The sequence below is a fragment of the Leptonychotes weddellii genome, chromosome 9, assembly GCF_054177405.1.
Source record: "Leptonychotes weddellii isolate Sample4059 chromosome 9, ASM5417740v2, whole genome shotgun sequence".
Taxonomy (NCBI): Eukaryota; Metazoa; Chordata; class Mammalia; order Carnivora; family Phocidae; genus Leptonychotes; species Leptonychotes weddellii.
This window is the reverse complement of record NC_138377.1, coordinates 91341836-91357479: the sequence shown is the minus strand read 5'-3', so window position 1 is coordinate 91357479 and position 15644 is coordinate 91341836. Positions and strand designations below refer to the sequence as shown.

At 45.9% G+C, this 15644-nt stretch overlaps 1 protein-coding gene across 1 annotated transcript in view; it reads right to left on the bottom strand.

Moving 5' to 3' along the window:
* Window positions 1-15644, bottom strand: part of TLN2 (talin 2) — a 408095-nt gene that overhangs the window by 134113 nt on the left and 258338 nt on the right. Inside the window, exons 14-21 of the mRNA XM_081831869.1 lie at window positions 15427-15503; window positions 12276-12456; window positions 11268-11381; window positions 9036-9144; window positions 8101-8309; window positions 7440-7538; window positions 3158-3325; window positions 1639-1933 (exon numbers count right to left, since the gene is read on the bottom strand). Coding sequence (XP_081687995.1) covers window positions 1639-1933; window positions 3158-3325; window positions 7440-7538; window positions 8101-8309; window positions 9036-9144; window positions 11268-11381; window positions 12276-12456; window positions 15427-15503 — 1252 coding nt within the window. The remainder of the gene's footprint in view (window positions 1-1638; window positions 1934-3157; window positions 3326-7439; window positions 7539-8100; window positions 8310-9035; window positions 9145-11267; window positions 11382-12275; window positions 12457-15426; window positions 15504-15644) is intronic.

Sequence of the window (15644 nt, the reverse complement as noted above, 5' to 3'; positions counted from 1 at the left end):
AATAGTTATGCATCAAGGTTAATCTAGTTCTGACAAATGTGCTGTGGGTTAGGGAAGATGCAAAAAATGAGGGAAAATGGGAAAGATATATAAGAACTCTCTGTATTACCTCTGCAACTTTTCTCTAAATATGAAAGTATTCCAAAATAAACGGTTTATTAAAAAACAAACAAAACAACAACAAAAAGTCCAAATGTGCAGAGTATGCTGATCTTCCTAAATCATGTAAGGAGGATACAGAAAAGCACACGTTTTTATTTGTTTCTTTTCAATACTTGTTACAAAGAATGGCTCTGTGCTGACAAGGAAGAAAACAAACCTCTTACAAACTACTGGTAGGGTTGCAAACCATAGAGCCTTTCAGAAATTCCACTTATTACATATAGCCCTAAAAGTAAACCAAGATATTTTTATAAAAAGAGTTGCTATAGTATTATTTTTGCTAAAGCAAAACAAACTAAGAAGCAAACCAAAAAACTTGGAAATGACCTACATGTCTATTTAAAGATAACTGGTTAAGTAAATTATGATAGAATTCCATGGAGTAGAATATTATGCTGCCATTAAAAAGATTAGCATATAGTTCAACATGAAAAATGTCTTTAAGATATATTAAGAGAAAAAGGTTGCAGAAGAGTATAAATAATGCATTTCCATTTATATAAAAAGAAAGATGGTGTTAAAAATACATATATACACATACACAAGCATGTGAGACTATAGGAAGATCATGTAAAACAGAAATCGGTGAGTTGCCAAATCTGGAGATTTAGATGGGATAGAGCTGGGCTGGGCCTGGGGAGACTTACTTTTCAACTAATAGACTGAAAGGTACATTTTACCTTTTTAAAAATTTTCTGGATATTATGATGTTTGACATCTTAAAAAAACCCTTCTGGCTCAAGAGAGACTGCCCTTCTGAAGGCTAGCCAACTTCTAGAGATAGCGAAAGTCCAGCCAGGAGCACGCCTTTGATACACAAACCAAGCAGCTTGGAACCACACCTCCTTTATCTGGCCACCACAGCCCTGGACGCAATATCCTTAGGCCTCATTCATCCCAGGGCCTGATTCCAGGAGGCTATGATGACCCCTATCGTGTAGAGCCTGCTGCAAATAGTCAAACTAAGCAGTCCTGAGCTGTTCACCCTGCCCTGCCTTGCCTTTCCAATGGAAATCCCGATGAAGGCCACAACCTAAGGTCTCTCCCTCACTCCTATCTTCTGCAAACTGACCAAACCCGCTGCTTCCCCTGGGACCCCACACGGCACGTGGTGACCCTCTCTCTGGGACCTGTGAGTAGAATACAGTTTTCCTTCCAAGCTTCATTCCTGCACTTCCTGTGGCTGCGTCAACTTTACCATGCCACATCCGACATGTTTCTTCTAACAAATGGGATTTGCTGAGAAGTTATTTAAAAAGCCTAGTTAATGAACTCTTTAAGTGTTGCCATGGATGGGCACATTAGGAGTCTTCCATCTTTCTCCCAGCCTCAGCGAGGAAGTCTCTGACAGAGGCTGATGACAACTCGCCCTTGCCAGGCAGCCGTCACCTTTCTTACTCACAATCGTCACCACGAGGGAACCCCAATAGGACCCGTCCACCCCCGGCATCGCCCCTCACCGGCATCGCCCCTCACCAGCATCGCCCATGGAGCTGAAGATGCTCTCGGTGACACACATGATGGTGTCAGTGGCCTGGTCGTAGCGGCCGATGGGCTCGCCTCGGCTGGCAAACTGTCGCACGTGCTGCAGGAGATCATGCAGGGCCTGGCTGACCACGCTGGCCGCTGCGCTGACCTGCTTCAGGAGCTCGCTGTCGTCGGTGGCTGCCTGGCAGGCGCGGACACAGTTCTCCACTGAGCGGTCCACGAGCTTGCCCGCTTCAATCAGCTGCTCCTGGCACACGGGGGAGCTGATGGTGGGGCTCACCACCTAAAGTGAGAAAGGAGCGGGTCTTGGGCACTGAGGGTCAACTCTCGGTCCCCACTGTGCCCTAGCATTTCCACCATGTTCCTTCCTGCTCTGCACCTCGGTTTCTTACTTAGAGGACCAGGGATTACACTAAACCATCACTGAAGTTTCTCATACTTGATGATTTCACTCTATCTCTGTGACTTTTGATGCCCATTAATTTTTATCTTCTTCAGTGATACGTAACTATTCTACTGACTACTTCCATAGAGAGAAATTTTTGGTATTTATGTCATGCCTCCTCCTTTTAGGAACATCTAACTTGAGTCCCCTGAGCTAGGATAACAAGACTATCTAAGGGAATTGTATTTCTTTTCCAGAGACATCTGGAACTCTGTACCTCTTGGTACTTTAAAGAACAGGGGGATTCTGTCAGTTATCTGTGGGTACTTGGAGGGTGCACAAGGAAAGCAGGAGCGATACCATCAGGACTCCTCCTTCTGACACTGCAAATCCCACCACAGGATAGGAAATGCCAGGCTAAGCTGGTCACAGATAGATAGAAGATGTTATGTCATCGAGTTGAGAAAACGGACACCTCCCATCTTCTGATGCACGAACACACGGTGAGGAAAGGGTACGTGAAATCCGACAGGCCTGGGCTTACCCTGGTCCTGCCACGGAGGACTTCTGTGGCCTCAGGCTACTTACAAACATTTAGGGACCTCAGTTCTCTCTTTGGCAAACTGGGGATGATGTGCTCAACAAGGTAAAGTCCGACACCCAGAGTGTGCACATCATAATGGGCAACAGTGAACTTAATCCTGATTACCCTCACTCTAACACTGGTGCAGTGCAGGAGGGGCGCCCCAAGTCAGCAGGTTATCTATGAACCCATTCGTGATGCTCTACTACATTTCTGTACAATGCAAGAACTCTGTGTGCAGGTGTAAATAAGACACACTGAGAAGTCCAGAGGGGAGACACGGCGATCTGCAAGCAGAAATGGCCAATAGACACAGACAAGGACCCCTGCCTGAGGGCTTGGGCAACGAAAAAACGATAAAAGCACAATGGGTGGTTAATGTCAAAATCCTATAGTGTCATCTTAAAGACAACACCTGATGCAAGCTCTAAATCATAGACAATTTTAACAAATTCTGCGTCTGGTCTCCCCCAGTGACTGGAGGCAGACTAGGGCATGTGACGTTTGGAGAAAAGGGCCTGCGGTACCAGCTGGCTTACCTTGGCACACGCCACAAGCTGGGAGGTAGAGAGGGCACACTGGGTGGCGGCAGCAATCACCCTGTTCTGTAGGACTGTGTCTTCAGCTACTTGGGCAACATTCTTCGCCTTTAATACCAACATGGCAGCAGCATTGGCCACAGCTTTGGCCAAACTCATTAAAACATCCTAAGATGGGGAATAAAAAAATGGGCATTTATTTTTTTATCACCCTTTACAGCTAGAAATAAGACGTGGTATCCACTTAAACACTTTATTAAAATTCCATTTGAACGTTTTCTTTCCGGTCCTTCGTAAGAATGTTCTTTCCACTTATTTTTCTGAAATGTCAACTCACCCTTAAACGTAATTAAAGGAAGAGACTCGTGTCCTCATGACATAGTCTTCCTATATGTGAAGTAGCATAAGGTTTAAATCTAAAATAGGGTGATTTCAGGGGAGGGTTTTTATTTTAAACACTGATTCACATTCATGTACTTCTCTAACCCTGAGAGTCTTGATTAAGTCTCTTGAATATGTGGTCGATGCAGTAGCTCAAGAAAAGCTGAAAATGTATCCAGATGCCATAAATACAACATGCTGTAGGAAGGATAGAATTCATGGCCTCCAAGTCCTCATGTCTCACTGTCACTTGAAAATTTATCATTTGGATTTCCATTTTGCACAAGGTTCCAAGGTACCATCAGAAAGTCAGGCCACATCTCTGCCTCCAGAGGGCAATGTTGGTCACGCACAGACAACACCTATAGCTCAAGAGCCAAGGAGTGTTCTGAAAATAAGTTATTTTCAGTGTTCTGTAGTCTTCTGGATAGGGATTAAATTATTACGAGAAGTGGAAAGGGAGCCTACATAAATAAACTAGCTACGAGCTACGACCTCACTGAAGATGCAAGGAGCTCTGAGCCTTTATAGATCAGTTTATGCTTCGACACAACAAAAAGGCATTCTGTCTGCAGGATGGAGAATCCTTTGATTTAGCCCACCAGGTCTGTCACCCGTCTATGTGACCTGAAGAATAACCACTGTTAACGTTTAATTTGCTTCTTTGCTTTTAGTATTGAAGGTAGTTTATTTGATTTGGAAATGCCTTCCCAAACACACCCCAAACATACGAGCCATTTTTATTTTGAACAAACATGTCAAGGCCTTCTCCGAGAGGAAATGTGGTCAGAAGTCTTTATTAATTCATCAGATAATGAAAAGCACTTTTGATTCTGAATGCAAAGGGCACCCACAGAGTCTTTACAATAAGACATTTTATGAGATGATATATTGGAGAGAGTGTTCAGCCTGCACAGTGTTACACAGAGCAGAAACTCTACGCTATCCAGGCAAATCAGAAACCCATAAACCTACCACGTAAGCCAATTTTAAAATGGACACAAACCAAGCAGTCTTAAAGGAACAGTTTAGTCCAGTCTTTCTTTTAGGTCTCTGATGTTTATTAGATGTCCAAGGAAAAAGCAAAGTCTGAGGTTCCAAAAGTTGAAGATGCCTTTAGGATCTGATTGGCACTTGTATGCCATGTAACTTTTAGAAATTGCTCCCAACATGGCCTGTGAAGTTACAGTTCTTTTTTTTCTTTTTTTTTTTAAGATTTTTTTTATTTATTTATTTGACAGAGAGAGACACAGCGAGAGAGGGAACACAAGCAGGGGGAGTGCGAGAGGGAGAAGCAGGCTTCCTGCCAAGCAGGGAGCCCGATGCAGGCGGGGCTCGATCCCAGGACCCTGGGATCATGACCTGAGCCGAAGGCAGACGCTTAATGACTGAGCCACCCAGGCGCCCCTGAAGTTACAGTTCTTGAACACCTATCTCGATGCTCAGCAAACACTCAACTCGAATGTCACAAATTATTTATAAGAGTTTTTAAAAATATCTTTCCAAAGTGGGTCACAGTATTCTTTCACTTGATATGAATTTGTCTTTTCATAGAGGGACTAAGATTTGGTCATGTAGACTCATATTGTTCTAAAGGGCTTTGTTAGACTCATTTAAAGAAATCCTATTCCTATTAATTTTGTCCAAAAAAAATACAGTTAGAAAAAGAACATGATACTATGGCCACAGTTGCTGACAAGGCCTTTGTCAAACCTTTCAACAAGACCACTATTATGTAGCCCATGTAAAATAAATCTTTGTTAACTCTGGGAACATGCAGTACATTGAGAACCCAGGAAAAGCTCTGAGATAAGATCTCAAGAATCAGAAAAATAGTGCATAAGAAATCCAATGTCAGTAAGCCAGGGGCTACTCATAACTGGAGGAGGTTGCAGGATCACCTTACTGCACTGACGTTTGCCCAGAGATCGTAAAGAAATGGGAAGCATTCAAGTCAGGCCTTTCCCTGATACGGAAGCCTCTTCAGGACCCTACCGTGAACCTGAACCTGCTTTCCTAGCATGTCTGAATACAAACAACAGGAAGCAGAGTTTGCATTTTTATGTGATGATAACGGTCTGTCAGAGAGAGAAAGAAAAGAAAAATCTTCAGCAAGCCAAGGTGCATGTAGTGTCTTCAGGAAGAACTGTGACTTTCTTCTCAACCGTTCGAAACACTCTGGGGAAAGGGGTCATATTTTTGAGGAAAGTCAGTTGACCACTTCATGTTAATGAAGCCTAGTAAACCAACAGCTGAATGTCATATTTACCCAATTCCTAAGCAGGTGCCTGCCTACAAAGAGTTACCTGCTCTAATACAAAAAGCAATAGCCAATACAAGGGCAGTTTGGGGATCTGGCTCAGGGCAAGTCAGGATAGGGTCACGGTTAGCTTGGATTTAGTGGGATATGTTTATGCGGTTGCCGTCAATTCTCTTTGAAATGAAATTATTACTGGCCATCCCAGCATAGAAATAGTTGCAGGAATATTGCTACCCACCGCCACCCCCCCCCCGCTCCCCCCATCATGGGGCTCACCCTCCATCATGACACGAACGTTCAAGCACTGACAGTCTTATTGCATTACAGGACATGAAGGAGTCCTCTGGCCCCAGCACCACAGGTGTGTGGAAATTAAAGGGGAAACAAACTCATCTATGGATGCAAGTTCCGTATATCACAACATGTACGACCATGTCGTAGCGTAACTGACGCATCTTGTGTAGATGGAGTTTGGTAGTTCCAGAGAAAACAGCATACAAAACTGCTACTCGTGAAGAAAGAAACTTGAATTCTACAGTAAAGTTGAATGATCTTTTTATTCTGAATGCTACAGAATTCCCCACTGGTCAACCTGACATAGGATTTGGAAAAGGGCATCTTCCAGAGAACCTGGCCTTGAATGGTAAGTTGAATTAGAATGTAGTTATACACTACTAAAAATTGGGTCTTACGAGAAGGAGAAAGGCATGAAGGGCATCTGCCCACAAGGATATGAGAAGACAAGCTCAGTGTAGCCTGGAGCTCCCCTCATCTGTGGCAGCTGGGAATGGAGGCAGACAAGCTGAGCTCCTATTTGAGCTGGCAGCACATCAAACCAGCTGAAAGCAGGGGCTACAACTGTGAGCAGAGGACAAACAGCACATATCCTTGGTACTGAACAAGAAGGGTGACAGAAAGAAAAAAAGTCCCTACCACGCTGATTTTGGATATGACACAGACAATAGACCCACCTCTGAGTACAAAGGAGAGCCTATGTTATATGTGAGCACAGTATACGGGAGCACACGTTTCCTCTTTTATGCGGACTCCAGAATAATGCAGTTAAAAACTGCCCCCAACGCCTGGGTGGCTCAGTCGGTTAAACGGCTGCCTTCGGCTCAGGTCATGATCCCAGGGTCCTGGGATCGAGCCCTGCATCGGGCTCCCTGTTCAGCGGAGAGCCTGCTTCTCCCTCTCCCTCTGCCTGCCTCTCTGCCTACTTGTGCTCTCTATCTCTCTGTCAAATAAATAAATAAAATCTTTAAAAAAAAAAAAAAAAACTGCCCCCAAAAGACAAAACAAGACTGCCCATGAGTTGATAAGGATAGACACTGGATGGTAGACACAAGGGAGTTCATGGCATTATTCCCTCCGCTTCTGTGTTTAATGAATGTCCAGCATATTGACCAGTGAGAATAGCTAAATAAGCGCTTTACAAGAATGATGCATGATACGAAGGGAAGTGAGTTTTTTAATTGAAAATTTAAAAAAAAATTAACAAATGCCCCGCCCCCAAGAAAATCCATCTCAATTTTATTCTTGACAGCCCAATGAAGACTTGGTTTTTCATACATTCTCCCTGTTTGGGTCTAGACCATCACTTAGACTCCTTTCCAAAATTAGGGGCGGCAAATATCTTACTTGGAATCGCTCATCAGTCTCATTCTCTCCGATCTGCCTCAGAAGATCCCCACTGGCTTGTCCAATGCTTCCAGCAGCAGTCAAAACTGTCTGTCGAGGCTAGAAAAACACACGTTGGTTGGAAAGAAAATACATTTCCTCCACAGCACCATCAGACAGCAGGGCAGCAAAAGGAATCCTGAGGGACTGGCCTCCTCCTGCACCTAGATGAGAGTCTATCCGCTAGATGGGAGACTTAAATACCCTGGTAAAATCTGTGCAAGGAAATGCCTGATGTCTCACAAACCAGTCTTAGGTGGATCGATTTGAAATGTTCAATCAATGAGTCTTGCTTAGCTGGTAGGAAGGTGATACGCACTTTACGGAAATTAGGGCACAAACTTACATCCCCTTCGAATGTGTATTGACTGTGTGTGTTTCTGAGGTTGAATCGAATCAAGTACCCTGGGGTGAGGGGACAGGGAGGTTTCCTACTAACAGCACAACCAGTCCCAAAAGTTGAACCATAGATTCTGTACCCAGTTCACCAACTCCAAACCCCACGGTATGGTAACATGCCCCATCAGGATGGAAGGAACAGCTTCGGAGCAGGAGCCCTGTAGTACTCAAGGCTGCACCTGCCTCACCAGAACCTGAGTGACCGCGTGCCCCAAGAGCTCACCTCTCCAGAAGTAGGCTGCACAGCTTTCAGCAAGTCCGACACTGCCCCCGCGAGGGTCCTCGCAGCTCTGAGCAAGTCCTCCCCACTGCCCACCTCGTCGTCCATCAGAGCCGCCAAGAGCTTCACGCCCTTGGACATCTCCGTCAAGTTGGAAGAAATGGTGGTGATTGCACATCCCACTGCTGTGTAGTCGGTGTCTGCAGGGTCACCTGGAATAGAGAAGGGCCGTCACCGTCACAGGAGGGCGGTGAAGGGTGAGGAGAGCCCAGATGGGTGATGGCATCAGCCATCACTCTGCAGGAGTTGGGCACAAAGCTGCACGCACACAGGGTGACACCGGGCTCCCTGTCTCCAAGGTGCTGCTCCTCCCGAGTCCTTTTGCCCCGAGGCCTCCTACGCTGAACTACTGAGCATGAACCCCTGTACAGTTCCAAAGGAAGTCTTGGCATCCCATGGCCCTTTCTGTTAGGCCCCTGTCAGCAGCTGAAGCACTGAAATGCTGCAGAGAGAAGCCGAGACATTTGCGGACTCTCACCTGACAGCGCAAGGTGGGCGTCCTGCTGGGCCATGAGAGGACTGTGGGACAAGACGGACAGGGGCCCGCGTGATGGATCTATTCCTCCAAAACCCATCTGAGACTATAAGCTCCCAGAAGGGAGAAACCAGCTCCCATACACTTCGAAGTTCGTCCAGCAGACCGGTGAACAATGAGCAGAGCTACGTCAGGGCTTGCTGAAGGATGCATGATATCGACGGAAAGGAATGAGATGTTCCCCACCATTCTCCTGGGTCAGTGTGAAAAAGTGCCTGGAGCACTCAGAGCGCCTAAAAATAGACTGGCCTCTCATCCCATGAAAATCTGTTGTTTCAATCAAAGAACAGGAATCGTTTCTAAAGCAAAACCGCAACAGAGCACAAGGACCTCGGAGACTCACCAGCAGTGAGGTTAACTACTGAAGCTGTTCCAGCTGTGATCGCATCGACCTGAGAGTGGATTTCGTGTTTGGACTCGTCGACTTTATTCTGAACCCACACCCGTGACGCCTGCAAAACCAGACAAGGGCACAACACAGTCTGCATGGGACGGCCTGGGACACCAGAGACATCGTGCCATGAAATGAGACCAGCATTTTGTCTGTACTCTTGTTCCTGGGCCGGCACCAACGAGGCCCTCAAGTCATCTTAAGTCAAGTCATTAGCAGGCCCCTGGCTCATTCACTGGTGCTAAATGGCATGTAAGTCCTCCATGCTTCCTCCAGTTTTTTCTTGAGCTTTTAGGATCTTAAGAAAAATTCTACATGGCTTCATTTAGGTAAATTTAATAAAAAATGAGAATTAATGTCTCAATAATACTGCACACCAGCACCAACAACTGTTGCTAATTTCCACCTTGTTTTGTGGAGAGGTTAGAATTAGGGTACTGCAGCTCACGAGTGTTCTCTTTCGGCATAAAGACTGTCTTCTGTTAACATGAATGTGGTGTAGATGTGGCACCTTTCTGGGAAGGACTGGGGGGAATGGGTCAAGACCTCTGTTCTAGATCCAGCTCTACCACTGACAAGTGACATGACCTCGAGCAGATTACATCTAGGTCCCGTGCCTTACATTTCTTCTACTGTAGGAATTCAATGGTCTTTAAAAACCTTTCGAGATATTATACTTTATGGTCACTGGAACCCATAAATAGCAAATTCTCCATTCCCTGGCATTTCTGGACTTAGCCAATAAGTGATCACTGACATTCATAATGATGACCCTGTGGTAATAGATGATGCTGATTTGCTTCCCTTTTAAAACATCCCAAAAATATTCATTGAGATTTAGGATGTGTCTAGCACTAATAATATTTTTTGTATACCAAAACTTTAAAAATTGGTGAAGCAGGGCTGTTAAATACAAATATGTTAAAACCATCTCATGGTAGTGCTGGCTATGGGAGGGTGTCTGCCTTATGTATTTTCACTCTGAAGCTCCCCCATGAAGAATGTTTAATGATTTCAGGTACTTGGGATACAAAGCACTGAGTATAACAGCAGCTGCAGGTGGACAAGCACGCCAATGAAAATCAGAGCATTCAGGGAGGCCTTGGAGGACAGTTGTCCTGGTGGGGCAAGATGAGGCTACACATTACATCTTGGCCCTGGCCTGGGATGGCCCTGTCGATCCTAATGGAGTGGTTTGCAATCCTGATTGCCCACTAGAACCATCTGGGGAGATGAAACAAGCAGGCCCCACCCTCAATGACAGGGATTTATTTGGCCTGAGCTGGGCCTCAGGCTTGGTTCTTTAAGCTCCACAGGTAATTCTCACGTGCAAAGCAGGGCTGAGAACGACAGTGCCAGCCAGTGCTTCACCAACTTTAACGTGCACACCAAATAGATTCTGATTCAGAAGGTTGGGGTACGGCCTAAAGTTCTACACCTCTCCAGAGATCTTATACATTGCCAATGCTGCTGGCCCATGGGCCACAGTCTGAGCAGGAAGGGGCTAGATAATTCCATAATTTCTGTAGCAGCTACAGAAAGGCAGCTAATTACCCCGCCCTGCTGAAGAGCTGAACAGTAATGCAGTGGTTCTCAAAGCATGGTCCCGAGATAGCAGCAGAGCACCCGAGGCCTTGTTGCAAATGCAAAATCTCAGGCCCTACCCCGGACCTACTGAGTTAGAAAAAAGGGGATGGAGCCCAGCAATCTGTTTTAACAAGCCTTCCAGGCGACTGATGCATGCTAACATTTGAGAAGCACTGATAATAACAGCTAATACTTGTTGAGCTCTCACTATGTGTTAGGTAGTGTGCTAAGAACTCTGCACACAACTGGATTACCATGTCTTCCTAAGGACCCCGTGCATGCATGACAAAGTGGAAGCTTAGAGACAGTAAGTTGCCCGGATTCACACAGACATTAGCTTGGAACCCAGATCATGTGACTCCAGAGTCCAAGTTCTTGGCCCTTGAGAGGTATTGCCAATACCCAGCAGCACCCCATGATTCTCTTCCTGTGGGCACCCCCTCCTACAAAGACTCAGTATATTGGGGGTAAAAAAAACCCATGAGTTTCCACTTCACCTGGCTGGACAAAGATTCACTCAGCTGAATGCAGACAGAATGCAAAGCCCTGCTTTGTGCCAGGCAGACACGCTGAGGGACAACCATGAACAATATTTACCATATCCTGGCCGAGGGGTGGCAGTGAATCCAGCTCGCTGAGGTCATCCTGGGCCTGCTGGACAGCGTGCATGCTTGTGTTGATGGTCCCCATGAGGGCCTGCTGGGCCGAGGTCTGCAAAGGCAGATGACCACAAGGCGGTCATAACCTCTCTCCTGGGGCTGACACGACCCTCTACACGAAACTCCGGGCTCAAAACAGAGTGGCCCACGGTGTGTCTCAACAACCCCAAGCACCTCCCATTTCAAGCACGGGGCTGGGAGTAGAGATTGTTATTAATAGAATGCTCAATATGCGTGTATGCAATAGAGAGGTTATGATCAGGAGAGTGTGGAGAGCTTAATTGGAGAGCTTAATTAGCTGACAAGAAGACTCAGAAAGTCCTTGCAGGGGGCTACTTCACTCTTTCAGTACTGAGAACAAAAGATCTCACGCATAGGAAACGTATTACACCCAAGAACTGTGCTTAGTAAGAAAGGATTCCACCCAAACCTACAGTCAACATGCTTCTTCAGAGTCAAATTACTTCTGAGCTTTGAGGTTTTTCAGCTTTTATAAAGTTCTTCCCAAGCAGCACATGATTCCTGTGCAGGCAGACGAGCAGTGGGAAGAAGAAATGATCCGCTCAGGGGAAAGCGTGAACCACTACAGACAGGGTCTATTTCTAAGACCCGCCAAGGGGAATCCTGGGCTAATTAGCAGCTTGATGCTATTAAGGCAAGGAAGCCGGGCTCTATACTCTGTATCACCAGTCACGTGGAGAGGTCACGGTCGCTCTCCGGCCCCCGAGGACACCTGTGATCCTGCACAGGGAGTTACTAAGACACCCCATTTAAAGAGAGCACCGGGGAGCCAGGCACTGGGACCACGCAGCCGAAGAGCCCACGGCTCGGATGGGAACGGGTGAGAACGTGATGACGCACACAAGCTCTCCCCAGGGCTGGTGTCTCTCGCTGCACATCAGAGGCAGCGTACCGACGCCCAAGGCCAGCGTGGGGGAAGCCTCACCAGCGGGGGCATGTGCCCTCGGTGCATCTGCCCAACCATGACCTGCTGCTGTGGTGAGGGCATGCTGCCCACGTTGAAGGTCTCGGGCCCGCTGGAGCCTGAGCGCATCACGGCGGGCAGTGCCACGGAGCCGTGCTCCGCCTTCCCAGTCCGATTGAACTGCTGCTGCAAGATGGTAGACCTGCAGGGGACAGGGGTTGGTCACTGCGGGCTGGCCACTCACATACCGTGAAATAAGAGCACAAGTGTCACAGTTTTTGCTGCGTTATGCTGTGGAGGCCAATTCAAAAGAGGCATCAACAGAACTGTGAATGAAGTGGCATTGAAATACTCAGAAGAACCCTGAGATGAATCTTTTGATCGTTATTAATATAAATAACCATTCCCAGTTGGTTCATGATATTACGCAATTTAGCTTTGCTTAAGGACCCTCCCCCCCACCGCCGTCACCACCATTGTTATGTTTCTGTAACAATGATGTTCCAGGTGTAAGTAGAAGTTTTGGAAACATTAATCTATTAGCTGGTAAATTCCACCTGAAATAGCATTCATTCAACAAACATCTACTGTGGGCCAGGTTCTATTTAGGCATTGAGGACAGAGGTCATTTAGCCTTGGACTGAAAGGAGAAGTGTAGGAAGGAACTAAAAGAGAATCTCCCACAGCTTAGCTCTCTTCCCCCAAGACCAAGGCCATTGACCACAGAGGGCACTTAAACACCTCTGGAGCCTTGATGATTGGACAGACTTTGGCACCTCCTCCAGATGATTTAAAAAAAAAATCTAGGAAGATTCCTAGGACATTTAGTAAAAAAAAAAAAAAAAATCAAATTTTTACTTCTGATATGTTCTTAGAATGAGTGGTAAGGACTTTGAGCATATGAAGGTGGACTATCTGGCAGGAGCCCAGAGGACAGACCCCATACAGGGAGAGTCTGGGGTGGGGGAGAGAGACAGGGGGGAGAGAGAGAGGTGGTGTGTGTGTGTGCGTGCGGGCATGCGCATGCATGCAGATTTGGTGAGCAGCTGCATTAAGGAACCAGCTGCATTAAGTGACCAGGCCTCTGTCCCAGGGTTCTCCAACCATCACAGATCATTCCCTATTGCCCAGGGCAAAGCTCATGAGCCATGCTAGGATACCAGACAGCAGGCATCTATGGAGGAACAGTAATGTCTGTGAGGGGTTGGCACTAGGAAGGGTGGATGTGGGGGCTCCAGGAGGAAGTCAGCTGCATCCTGTGATCTCAACCGATGTCTAAAGCAGGGAGAAGTGGCAGGTCTTGTGATGGGAACCAACCTGGACCATTCTTCCTGCTTGCCTTGATCAGATCCCACCATGATGCCCCAGGCAGTGGGAAGGGGCTTCCTTGGTAAAAGGCAGTAAAGAGTTTCAGTGCTCTGGGCTCAGACACTTACTCAACTGCTCTTAGAAGGACAAGTGCAGCCAAGTCCTCTGAGGGGAACAACTCACCCCTGCCAGAAAGCACTAGCTTACTGATTTCCAGCTAATGGTCATTAATAATTCCAACGACTTAAGGTGCTCTTCAAGAGGGTACCACGTACGTGAAACACATCATACCATCAGGTTTGGTTCCAAATTGTGTACTAAAATAGGGGACAAATGGAAAAACACCTTCAAGGTGATTATGAAGCAAATCAGGACAAAGTGATGGAGTATGGAAATGTTCCAGAAGCAATTACTATGACTTAGCAAGTTCAATATGCTTGAATCTGCTAGAACTTTCTGGCAGTGTACTGTAAGAAACATCACAAGATATGAACTGACTCCTGGCTCTGCCTCATGTGTGCATCTGAAGTAACTTTCAGAGCTTTGGTTTCCTCAGTCACAAACAGGCAGTAACATCTGGTCTACCTCTTACATCGGGGGTTGTTATTGGGGTGAAATGAGACAGCATGCTAGACATACAGAGTCAAATGCAGGCAAGAAACTAATTTCACAATGTTCTACATAACATAAGGGAAGCAGCTGCTGGGATTTTCCCAAAGTACCATTTATTAGATGTTAATTTAAAAATTTTAAAATCTCGGGGCACCTGGGTGGCTCAGTTGTTAAGCGTCTGCCTTCGGCCAGGTCATGATTGGGATCGAGCCCTGCATCGGGCTCCCTGCTTGGCGGGAAGCCTGCTTCTCCCTCTCCCACTCCCCCTGCTTGTGTTCCTTCTCTCACTGTCTCTCTCTCTGTCAAATAAATAAATCTTAAAAAAATAAATAAATAAATAAAAATTTTTTTCAAAATCTCAGTTTCCTTACCTATAAAATGGGGTTAACTTGAGACTGTTCTGAATCGAAAATGATGATGAAGATGTTAAGAATAGTAAATATTTATGATGTGCCAGGCATTGTTTTATGTGCCTTAATAATAATTCAGTCATCAAAATAAATCGTATAAGGTGGTACTATCATTACTCTCATTTTATAGTTGAGATGAAGGGGCAGAGGAAATGTGTAATATCTCCAAGGCCACACATTAAAAAGACTCAAGGGGCGCCTGGGTGGCTCAGTCAGTTAAGCATCTGACTCTTGATTTCAGCTCAGGTCATGATCTCAGGGTTGTGAGAATGAGCCCCGCTGTCGGGCTCTGCGCTGGGTGTGAAGCTTACTTGAGATTCTCTCCCTCTTCTTCTGCAACTCCCCCCATCCCCCACTCTCTTAAAAAAAAAAAAAGAGAGAGAGACTTGAGATTTGAACCCAGCAAGTCTGGCTCTGGAGTCCATATTTTAAACACTTCCCTCTACTGCCTCATGACACATGTTCTATAAACAATAACTCCTCCACTGTCACAGAATTAAACAGAAACTCACTCTCCAGCATTTGATGAAAATGACACACGTTAGGAGATTTAAATGAGCAACTGCAGAACAGGATTCACGAATACTCACTGTGTCTAAAGATGGAGTTACATTTTGTTCTGTGTCTCCCTGAAATCCACAGCCTCGTACCCCCACAAGAATATACTCAACCCTGAAAATGATGGTCTGGAAACCACCTTTCGAGAAGCAAGACTCATTTATATAATGCACTGCTGTCTCCCCTTCTGACGGACTTCAGGTCAACAGACTCCAGAGTAGGCACAAGGAAACCTGTCCATTTAGTGAGAAGGCGGGTTCTCTGGGGCTCTTAAAAATACTTACTTTTTTGGGGAAACGGACTCTTCCAGCATAGTCGACTCCTCATCCCCCTCTAATCCAAATCTATCTTTACTTTGTTTCTGAGGTAAAATGAAACAAAAAGGAAACTCAGCAGGTCTTGATGCAAGAAACTTAAGATACCTTTTAAAAGGAGCTACACAAGCAAAAATGTTGAGGTTTACTCAAAATTCTTTGTATTGGAGTAGGTGATGGGTGAACAA